General features: G+C 48.8%; 1 protein-coding gene across 1 annotated transcript in view; it reads right to left on the bottom strand.

The window, feature by feature from the left end:
* LOC122552376 (collagen alpha-1(V) chain-like) overlaps positions 1–12,102 on the bottom strand; it is a 290,918-nt gene that overhangs the window by 231,534 nt on the left and 47,282 nt on the right. The window contains exons 3-4 of the mRNA XM_043695125.1: positions 10,654–10,867; positions 8,331–8,493 (exon numbers count right to left, since the gene is read on the bottom strand). Coding sequence (XP_043551060.1) covers positions 8,331–8,493; positions 10,654–10,867 — 377 coding nt within the window. The remainder of the gene's footprint in view (positions 1–8,330; positions 8,494–10,653; positions 10,868–12,102) is intronic.

Below are 12,102 nucleotides of genomic sequence, written 5' to 3'. Positions count from 1 at the left end.
TGAGTGGGGGGAGTGGTAAGGTAAATGGGAGGGGGGCTTGGGTTGGGGGCAAGGTAGCTGAGAGTATGACATGTAGACAGAGGTAATGGTGATAGGTCAGAGAGGAGGGTGGAGCAGATAGGTTGGAAGGAAGATTGGCAGGTAGGACACGTCATGAGGGCAGCGCTGAGGTGGAAGGTTGGAACTGGGATAAGGTGGGGGGAGGGGAAATGAGGAAACTGCTGAAATCCACATTGATGCCATGGGGTTGGAGGCAGAAGATGAGGTGTTCTTCCTCCGGGCGTCGGGTGGTGAGGGAGTGGCGATGGAGGAGGCCCAGGACCGGCAAGTCCTTGGCGGAGTGGGAGGGGGAGTTGAAGTGTTTGGCCACGGGGCGGTGGGGTTGATTGGTGCGGGTGTCCCGGAGATGTTCTCTGAAGCGCTCTGCCAGGAGGCGTCCAGTCTCCCCAATGTAGAGGAGACCGCATCAGGAGCGTTGGATACAGTAAATGACATGTGTGGAAGTGCAGGTGAAACTCTGATAAATGTGGGTCCTTGGGACCTTGGATGGAGGTGAGGGGGGAGGTGTGGGCGCAGGTTTTGCAATTCCTGCAGTGACAGGGGAAGGTGCCGGGAGGGGAGTGTGGGTTGTTAAGGGGCGTGGACTTGACAAGGGAGTTGTGGAGGGAATTGTCTTTATGCAAAGTGGATAGGGGTGGGGACGGAAATATATCTCTGGTGGTGGGGTCGGTTTGTAGGTGGTGGAAATGGCGGTGGATGATGTGTTATATGCAGAGGTTGGTGGGGTGGAAAGTGAGGACCAGGGGCCTTTTGTCCTTGTTTTGGTTGGAATGGTGGGGTTCGAGGGCAGAGGTGCGGGAAGTGGATGATATGCACTGGTGGGCATCATCAACCACAGGAGGGGAAATTGCAGTTTTTAAAGAAGTAGGTCAGCTGGTGTGTGTTCGATGGTGGAATTAGTCCTCCTGAGAGTAAATGCAGTGGAGGCGCAGGAATTGGGAATAAGGGATAGCATTTTTACAGGAGGCAGGGTGGGAGGAGGTGTAGTCCAGGTAGCTGTGGGAGTCGGGTTTGTAGAAGATGTCAGTGTTGAGTCAGTCACCGTTGATGGAGATGGAGAAGTCCAGGAAGGGGAGGGAGGTGTCAGAGATGGTCCAGGTGAATTTAAGGTCGGGGTGGAATGTGTTGGTGAAGTTGATGAACTGCTCAACCTCCTCGCGGGAGCACGAGGTCATGCTGATGCAGTCATCAATGTAGCGGAGGAAAAGGTGGGGTATGGTGCCGGTGTAGCTGCAGACAATGGACTGTTCTACGTACCCGATGAAGAGACAGGCATAGCTGTGGCCCATGCGGGTGCCCATGGCTACCCCTTTCGTCTGGAGGAAGTGGGAGGATTCAAAGGAGAAATTGTTGAGGGTAAGGACCAGTCCAGCCAAGTGACTGAGAGTGTCAGTGGAAGGGTACAGTTGGGGATGTCGGGAGAGGAAGAAACGGAGGGCGTGGAGGCCCTGGTCATGGCGGATGGAAGTGTATCGGGACTGGACGTCCACAGTGAAGATGAGGCAGTGGGGGCCAGGGAAACGGGATACTGTCACTGGACTGGTAATCCAGGATCATAATTTAATGGTCTGGGGATCTGAGTTCACACACTGACCTGGCACTTGGGGGAAATTTTAATCCAAGGAAAAGCTAGCCAATAGCAACCAAAACCAATCAGAACTGTTGATTGTTATTAAAAATCTATCGAATGCCCTACTGGGGAAATAAATCTGCCATCCTTACCTGGTCTAGCCTACATGTGACTCCAGAATGTGGTTGACTCTTAACTGCCCTCTAGGCAATTAGGGATGGGCAATAAATGCTGGCTTGGCCAGTGATTCTTATATCGCGGGAATGAAAAAAATAAAAATAGAGACCTCTCCAACACTGCAAAGTGATGATCAGCTGAAAGAAAAATTCATTTCTCGACACCACACTGTCCTGCAATTTCCTCTTCAACCACCGATAGGAATTTCCCTTTCTCAGCTCCCATGAGGGATATTACTTTGGAAAAGAATCAATGAGGTGGTTTTTCCCATGGCCTTCCTCATGTGTACTGTTAATAGAAACACAAAACCCAAAGGATCCTTCGTTGATTATTAATCTTCGGGAACCCAGCTCTCCCGTCAGCTCCGAGTATACACTGACTGAATGTTGATCACAGCCAGTCACCCTGAATGTAGGACCGTTATGTCACTTGAGGCCAGGTGCAATGCATCTTCAGCTGCTTCAGCAACCACCTTCCCTGCATCATAAGGTCAGATGTGGAGATGTTCACCAATGATTGCACAATGTTCAGTACCATTCATGACTCCTCAGATACTGAAGCAGTCCATATTCAAATGCAACAAGATCTGGACATTATCTAGGCTTGGGCTGACAAGTGGCAAGTGACACTTCTGCCACACAAATGCCAGGCTATAGCCATCATCTACAAGATACAGTCTAACCATCGCCCCTTGATATTCAATGGTGTTAACATCACTGAATCCCCCACTGTCAACATCCTGGGGTTTACTATTGGTCAAAAGCTCAACTGGACTTGTCATATAAACACAGTGGTTACAAGAGCAAGTCAGAGGGTAAGAATATTGAGGTGAGAAACTCACTTCCTGACTCCCCAAAGCCTGTCCACCATCTACAAGGCATAAGTCAGGAGTGTGATGGAATACTCCCCCCTGGCCTGATGGGTGTAGCCCCAACAACACTCAAGAAGTTTGACATCATCCAGGACAAAGCAGCCCGCTGGATTGGCACCACACCCACAAACATCCACTCCCTCCACCACTGATGCTCAGTAGCAGCGGTGTGTACCATCTACAAGATGCACTGCAGAAATTCACCAAAGATCCTCAGACAACACCTTCCAAACCACTCTCAATCCATCCAGAAGGACAGGATTAGCAGATACATGGGAACACCACCCCCTGCAAGTTCCCCTGCGAGCCACTCACCATCCTGACTTGGAAATATATTGTTGTTCCTTTAGTGTCATTGGGTCAAAATCCTGGAATTCCCTCCCTAATGGGTCAAACTGTAGGTCTACCTACAGCACATGGTCTACAGCATCTCAATATGACAGCTCACCACCACCTTCTCAAGGGGCAGCTAGGGACAGCTATAAATACTGGGCCCAGCCAGCAACACCCACATCCCATTAATGAATTTTAAAAAAGTGGAGACAACTCCCTGAGATTGCAAATGTTTGAACTTCATTTTAAAAATGCCTTCATTACTAAAGCTTAATCAAAACAAAGTTTTTTAAAAGTATACAATCAGAAGTTTGACTTTCATTCACATTTTCACCACACATGACTTTTTCTACTCAAGAAAATGCCCAGGTTTGATGCTGAGTCTGTTCATCACAGCTGTTCAACAACAGGAGGCGTCACATCTGACCCAAGGGAACTAGGGTCATGCCTGAGCTGTTACAATAAAACTCATAACCACGACCAGTGAACACATAGGAAAACTTGAGTAGAGATGTCCCGAAACAGCATGCAACTGAACTCAGCGAGAGAGACAGAGGATTAGATCCAAAAAAGGAGAGATAGAGAGACAGAGAGAGAGACAGAGAGAGAGAGAGAGAAAATGAGAGAGAGAGAGAGAGAGAGAGAATGTGTGAGAGAGAGAGAGAGAATGTGTGTGAGAGAGAGACAGAGAGATAGAGAATAAGATCCAAAAAAGGAGAGAGAGAGAGACAGAGAGAGAGGGAGACAGAGAGAGAGACAGACAGACAGACAGAGAGAGACAGAGAATAAGATCCAAAAAAGGAGAGAGAGAGAGACAGAGAGAGAGGGAGACAGAGAGAGAGACAGACAGACAGACAGAGAGAGACAGAGAATAAGATCCAAAAAAGGAGAGAGAGAGAGACAGAGAGAGAGGGAGACAGAGAGAGAGACAGACAGACAGACAGAGAGAGACAGAGAATAAGATCCAAAAAAGGAGAGAGAGAGAGACAGAGAGAGAGGGAGACAGAGAGAGAGACAGACAGACAGACAGAGAGAGACAGAGAATAAGATCCAAAAAAGGAGAGAGAGAGAGACAGAGAGAGAGGGAGACAGAGAGAGAGACAGACAGACAGACAGAGAGAGACAGAGAATAAGATCCAAAAAAGGAGAGAGAGAGACACACAGAGAGACAGAGAGAGAGAGAAACAGAGAGAGAGAAAGACAGAGAGAGACAAGAGAGAGAGAGAGACAGAGAATGAGATTTGGAAGGAAATATAAAGGGCAAAATTCAGAAAGCAAAATCAGCCATCTTTAGAAGTCCATCTTTAGAAGTCAAATCTCTTTGAGGTACGTTTATTCTGTTTTCATTTTCTCTGTCATTGAACAATAAAACAAACAAACAATGAGACTCAGAGAATAGACCATTACCAACAAACTGCTTTGCAGTTTATCTCAGATTAATCCAAGCATGTTCATAATTGATGCGCATTTCGTTTAGAGAACAGTTGTGGGTTTAATGGTCCCTGACTGCATCGGAGATTATGGAGCTGATGAGGGGCTTGTTTGAACTTGCCATTTCCCCCGGGATTAGTGGTGGGGAGATGGGGCTTCAGTAAGGCACCGGTCTGGGGCGGGAGCAGATCGGATGGGGCCACACCCGCCCAGCACATCAGGGTAGCCATGCTGAGTCAATGGAAATATCACATCAAGGGTATGCCAGTCAGACGTGGAAACCACTTGGAGGTCATCCACAATGCTGTTCAGTAACATCTGCTCCTTGGTAACCAGCTCTTGGCACCAGTGCCTACAACAGAAGCCATGTGCATCTGCCTCTGCCCATTTACCAGCCTGTACTAACCTGGCTCTGACAGCCTGCTCCCATCATTGGGATCGGCCTTTACTCAGGCCTCAGTTGTCGTGGAGTTGCCGAGGACACAATGTGCCAAAATCGATCGATTGGTTGATCACTGTGTAAACGGTGAAGAGTCTTTGTTCAGGCAGAGTCCCTTATTGCTTCAGAAGCAAGTCAGACCACCATCTGAATGGACAAACTCACTGGGGTGAACTTGGCTGGAATAATGTCAATTGAGGACAGTCCTGATGCCAGATGGGAGGGCACCAGTTTCAGACATGAGGGTGGTCACCGAGGGTGACTCTTTGCAGGAGTGGGCATTGAGTATATTATTTCAGGAGCTGGGACATCATGTTATGGCTGGACAAACATTGGTAAGGCCACATTCAGAGCACTGCATGCAATTCTGGTCCCCATGCTACAGGAAGGATGCTATTAAACTGGAAAGGGTGCAAATGAGATTGACAAGGATGTTACCGAGACTGGAGAGTTTGAGTTACAGGGAGAGCCTGGATAGGATGGTAATACATTGGGACTTCTTTCCCTGGAGAATTGGATGCTGAGGGGTGACCTTATAGAGGTTTATAAAATCATGAGGGGCATGGATAGGGTAAATAGACAAGGTCTTTTCCCCAGAGTGAGGGGATGTCCAGAACTAGAGGTTTACGGTAAGAAAGGAAAGATATAAAAAGGGACCTAAGGGGCAACGTTTTCACACAGAGGGTGGTACGTGAATGGAATGAGCTGCCAGAGGAAGTGGTGGAGGCTGGTACAATTGCAACATTTAAAAGGCATCTGGATGGGTATATGAATAGGAAGGGTTTAGAGGGATATGGGCTGGGTGCTGGCAAATGGCACTAGTTCAGTTCAGGAAACCCGGTCAGCATGGATGAGCTGGGCCGAAGGGCCTTCTTCCGTGCTGGATGACTTCTATGTCGATTGGGAAGGAGAGTGCACCAGGGATTGTTGAAGAACGTGCCCAAATGCGACAGATGCAGGAATGAAGGGACAGACCCATCTTTCTGCTCAATGTTTTCCACAGTCAAGACGTCCTCAAGATAGTCCAATGTACTCACGCATCGGGCTCCATCACACACAGCTTCGAAAGGGGAGGGTCAGAGAGCCTGCTGGAACTCTCGGGATTTTCAAATCAACCCTTTCACAACTGTGACACTCCTCCAGAGCAGGTGAGACTTGAACCCAGGCCTTCTGAGCCAGAGGTAGGGACACTACCACCGTGCCTTTCCTTCGAGGAAAGGAATTCAACAGAGGCTTTCCAAGCCATTCCTTCAATATTCCTGGAAGAGCAGCAAGCTTTTTGTAGCCAACTCACCCATGGCACATGTCAATGCTTCTTCCCTAACCCCAACCCCCGACACCATCCAGAGTCATCATGTGCCAAGAATCATAGAAACCCTACAGCTTGGAAACAGGCCCTTCAGCCCAACAAGTCCGCACCGACCCTCTGAAGAGTAACCCACCCAGACCCGCTCCCCTACACAATTACCCTACATTTATCCCTGACCAATGCTCCTAACCCACACATCCCTGAACAGTATGGACAATTTAGCATGGCCAATTCACCTGACCTGCACATCTTTGGACTGTGGGAGGAAACTGGAGCACCCGGAGGAAACCAACGCAGACATGGGGAAAATGTGCAAACTCCACACAGACAGTCGCCCGAGGCTGGAATCGAAGCTGGGTTCCTGGCGCTGTGAGGCAGCAGTGCTAACCACTGAGACACTGTGCCACTCCTACTGAATAACTGAGCCCTCCTTCAGTCCGCCACTTCGCAATCTCACAGTTCGATTCTGAAATGAACCAGTTTCTTTAGTTGCAATGGACGTTTTGGATGGTCCTTTGCAGATGCATTCTGAATAATAAATGTATGGTGACAGATACCAACTGAAACGTAAGCAGCGACTAACAGGGACTATACCCACTACACCCCCCCACCCTGTTCCTTCACATGCCACCTCTCCCAACTGTGCCCGTACTATGTTGGTGTTTTTAGCTTGCCCTGCACCCACCAGGTCCCTAAGCTTCCCTCACACACGAGCCAAGATAGGAGTGAGACTATTCAACTGTGGAAGGCCATGCACATTACCTCAGTCCCTGTCTGATCAGGATCTTGAAGCAGCTGTTTCGTTCCAGAGCAGAGCCCTCAAGCAGTTTCTGGTTCTCTTTGTTACGTTAAGAAATCTGCTCAGGCGTTTTAGCGGCACATCTCCCGAGGTGGGACCTTCTGCTGAGAGATAGGGTCACTACCGCAGCGTCACGCGACCCTCGTGTCGAAAGTTGTTCGATGACCCTTCTATGATGTGCCCCGGGGACATCTTCCTTCTTAAAATACCCCAGTCATAACTCCAGATGAGATCAGCAAACAGTTCAAAGGTCACGGCTGCATAACACTCATGGAGTAAAAACAAAGGAGAGGTACAGCTCAGGAACAGGCCCTTCGGCCCTCCAAGCCTGTGCTGATCATCATGCCTCAACTAAACTAAAGAACAAACCATCTGCCCTTATTCGGTCCATATCCCCCTATTCCCTCCCTATTCATGTAACCATCCAGGTGCCTCTTAAATGTCTCCAATATCCTGATTCCCCCCCCTCTTCTGACAGTGCATTCCAGGCTCCTAACACTCTCCGTGTGAAAACCTTCCCTCTCACATCTCCCCTTAAATGTTCCCGCTCTCACCTTGAACCTATACCCTCTTGTAATTGAAACTTTAATTGAAACTTTAACCCTGGGAAACTATCCATCCTGTCATCATTGTGTAGCCCTCTATCAGGTCTCCTACCAGCTGCTGTCTTTCCAGTGAAAACAATCCTGGTCTTTCTTTTATAGATTCCCTACAGTATGGAAACAGACCCTTTGGCCCATCAAGTCCACACTGACCTGCTGAAGAGTGCACAGTCCCGATCTTTACCCCTGACTAATGCACCTAGCACTATGGGGCAATTTAGCATGGCCAATTCACCTGACCTGCACATCCTTGGATTGTGAGAGGAAATCGGCGCACCCGGAGGAAACCCACACAGACACGGGGAGAATGTACAAACTCCACACAGACAGTCGCCCGAGGCTGGAATTGAACTCGGGTCCCTGGCATTGTGAGGTAGCAGTGCTAACCACTGAGCCACCGTGCCACCCAACCTTTCCCCACAGCCACGCCCTCGAGACCAGGCAACATCCTGGTGAACCTTCTCTGCACTCTCTCCAAAGCTTCCAACGTCCTTCTGGTAGTGTGGCAATCAAAACTGCAGACAATACTCCAAGTGCGGCCTAACAAGGGCTTTCTACAGCTGCAACATGGTTTGCCAACTCCATGCCCCGAGTAAGAGGGCTTGTTTCCACTCTGTCTGAATCGGTGAGATTAGCTACTGGTTGATGGAGGGGGGGACCCAAAAGACACATAAGGGGAGCCCACAGAATAAAACAAAGGCATGCCAGACTCTATTGGCTGACAAACCATCACACTAACCTCAAACACTTCCTCATCCAATATCCTGGTACCGAACACGGTGATTCCATTGGTGCTGATCTCTGGATTGTCACTTCGAGCTAGATGCTCAGATATCTGCTGGCTGCAGTCAATGATCAGCGTGACATTCTTCCCTTCAACGCTGATCGCCAGGCGGTGCCACCTGCAAAACACAACCAGCGGGTACCGTCAGAGACGAGGGCGTGAACAGACCTGAGCCTGACGCACTGCTGGGCGCGAGGGTTACTCACCGGAAGAAACAGCACTCGCTCAAGCGACAACCGAACACTCCCATCCAGCAACAATTGTGCACTCAGTCTGCCCACCCCACACCCCGATAGCCTGCATTTACATAGCGCCTTCAACATCATCCCAACGCACTTCACGGGCGTGGGGAGCGGCCTTGCACAGAACGGTTTCGATCATACCCGATGGGGGGAGCACTCGGCCACGTGATCCCAAGGTTCGCCAGAGTGTTCGGCATAAGGGGGTGCATCGAAAGGACGAGGTGGAGGAGGGGCCAGCGCAGAAAGTGTTGGAGAAACTCAGCAGGTCTGGCAGCTCTCTGGGTCTCCAGTCCTGAACAAGGATCATAACGGACTCAAAATGTTAACTCTGTCTCTCTTTCTCTCTTCACTGACCCTGCTGAGTTCCTCCAGCAGTTTTTTTTTGCATTTGTCTCAATCTCCAGCATTTGCTTTCATTGAGAGAGTGAGGAGGGGGCTGGTGTGTGCCACTCTTCAAGGAGGTCAGATTTCTTCCTTCAGAGGGTCATTAGTAGTGAAGTAGAGAGCAGTGAACATGTTCAATAATCTAAACAGTATTCTGACGGACAAGACAGCCAACGATTAAGACAAATATTCTGAAAAATTCTAATCATTGGGCAGGCATGGTGGCTCAGTGGTTAGCACTGCTGCCTTACAGCAATGGGGACCCAGATTCAATTCCACTCTCAGGTGACTGTCTGTGTGCAGTTTGCACATTCTCCCTGTGTCTGGGTGGGTTTCCTCTGGGTGCTCTGGTTTTCTTCCAAAGTTTCTGCAGGTTAGGGTGGATTGGCCATGCTAAATTGCCCATTGTGTCCAGGGATTTGCAAGCCAGGTAGGTTAGCCATGGGGAAATGCAGGGTTACAGTGACTGGGTGGGAAGCTCTTCAGGTGATTGGTGTGGTCTGGATGGGTCGAATGGCCTGCTCACACACTGTAGGCAATCTGTGATTCCCACTGCGGCTATCATCAGAGAACACTCCTTTCATGACCGAGTCTTGGCTCATATCCAACGCCCTTATCCTGGATGATCTGGTTCCTACAAATATTCTGGATATTGTCCAGACCATGTGGAAGCAATTAGAACATTCTGTCATGATGCTTCACCACAATCCCATTGATAGCACCACTGGTAGAAGGTATATTGACAACAGGACCCTGCCAACAAAGTGCATCAAACAATTATATGTCACACCCGCTTTGGGGAAACTAGAATGACCTTAGGACCTTTGCTCCTTGCTGCTTGTTGCTTTAAACTGTGGTACCTTGGAAGGAGCTCTCCAGCTCTCTTTGTTTACAGAGTCCCGTAAACCCAACCTCTGTTCCGGAACCTCTTGGACACCTCTCCTCCTATCTCACAATCAGGTTTTGGTTTTCTTTATAACATGAAGCTATCTGCTCGGACATTTTTATCGGCACGTCTTCGTCGCGTCCTGACGTGGGACCTTCTGGCCGAGAGATACGGACACTACCACCACGTCACAGGACCTTTCTTGACATATGTTGGTCATTGGGGCGGCACGGTGGCTCAGTGGTTAGCACTGCTGCCTCACAGCGCCGGGGACCCGGGTTCGATTCCAACCTTGGTTGACTGTCGGTGTGGAGTTTGCACGTTCTCCCAGTGTCTGCGTGGATTTCCTCCCACAATCCAAAGATGTGCAAGTTAGGGTGGATTGGCTATGGGAAGTTGCCCATTGTGTCCAGGGAAGTGTAGGTTAGGTGCATTAATCAGGGGTAAATATAGAATAATTAAGGTCGGGGAATGGGTCTGGATGGGTTATTATTCGGAGGGTCGGTGTGGACTTGTTGGGCCGAAGGACTTGTTTCCACACTGTAGGGATTCTGAGTATAACCCTGCTATAATGTGCCTTGGGGACATCTCCCTTCTTAAACATGCTGCATAACTGGACGCAATGGAATACACTACCTTTGGAACGCAGATAGTAAACTGGAGACATTAACTGACTCCGCCAGTGGTTCATGCAAAGATGCATCTGAGGTAAACATTGACGAGTGACTGAACAGTAGGAGGAAGGGTGAAAGTGTGCTGTACTTACTTGCCATCAGCCAGGTTAATTTTTTTGAAGATGGGATATTCCTCAGGGGTTGGTTTGCCTGTTTGATCCTCATAAAGGAAGACAGGAGATCGCCCAATCTCTACCCCGAGCTGTTGTATTCCTTGGTCATTGTAAATGGACAGCAGGAAAAACTGAGACATTTTCTTGGCCTTCAGTGTCATTAGGATGGAGAAATTCTCTGGAAAATGTCCATCTAAAAGTTTTATAGGGAAAAGAAGTATTTATAAACACACTTATTAACAAAATATGGCGTGATTACATTCCTTAAAGGCACACACATCGAAACGAATGACTACCATTTTTTTTGAGAGTCTTTCAACATTTCACACAGGCACCGACCTGGCCTACTCGAGGCACTACACCACTTTTTTTCTCCATTGGCATCACCCTCTCCCTGAATGGAACTTTCTAGAACCATTTGCGCTGCGGATACCTCATGAGATGCCAAGGATTCCTGGTTTCGATTAAATTTCGAAGCCTGTAGTTACCTCACTCCTCAGTGAGCTGAGATTTCTTCCATCAGTGTTTGGGAATCTCTTGCCCAGAGAGTAGCGGAAACTGGAGTCATTGAAAATGTTGAAAAATCTAAACTGGGTTCTGATGGACAACAGAGCCCATGATTATGAGGGACAGTGAAGAAGGTAATACAAAGGCTGCAATCAGATCAGTAGGATCTTACCGATGGGCTAAATGGCCTGTTCCTACTGACATGAAAAAGACAAGAGAGGCTGATATTATTGTTTTTGGAGTGGGGTAGGGAGAGGGGAGAGGAGATGTAAAAGAGAGGCTCAGACTGATAGAGTTGATAGGGAGGGACTGCTTCTTGTGGTAAAAGGGTTGGTAATGAGGTGACAATATTGAAGGTGGCTGGTCAAGGAATCAAAAGGGGATGATGTGGAGCATTTCCATTCAATGGTTCTGGTTTGGAATGTGGTGCGTCAGAGTTGGAAAGAGATTCAATTGTGTCTTCCAAAAGGGAAGTGGAGAAATAGGTGACATACTGAGATATGTGTGAAGCTATGGATATGAGGAACAAGCAGGGGCTAACTGGAGTTTGGCTTATGAAGAGAGATCGAGCAGTTTTGGCTGAAACTCTCTGGAGATTAGGAGAACGAGAGATGTAATTTAGGTGCGTATGATGCTGAGGATCGAGAGTGTGATGCTGGAAAAGCACAGCAGATCAGGCAGCATCCAAGGAGCAGGAGAATCGACGTTTTGGCATAAGGCCTTAATCAGGAACCCTTTCCTGATGAGGGCTCATGCCCGACACGTCGATTCTCCTGCTCCTCAGATGCTGCCTGACCTGCTGTGCTTTTCCAGCACCACCCTCTCGACTCTGATCTCCAGCATCTGCAGCCCTCGCTTTCTGCGTGCGTGAGATGCTATCGGGGATTTACAAAGCCGACAGAGGGAGGATGTTTCCCCTTG

The sequence above is a fragment of the Chiloscyllium plagiosum genome, chromosome 8 (genome assembly GCF_004010195.1).
Source record: "Chiloscyllium plagiosum isolate BGI_BamShark_2017 chromosome 8, ASM401019v2, whole genome shotgun sequence".
Lineage (NCBI taxonomy): Eukaryota > Metazoa > Chordata > Chondrichthyes > Orectolobiformes > Hemiscylliidae > Chiloscyllium > Chiloscyllium plagiosum.
This window is presented reverse-complemented; position numbering and strand designations above follow the sequence as displayed.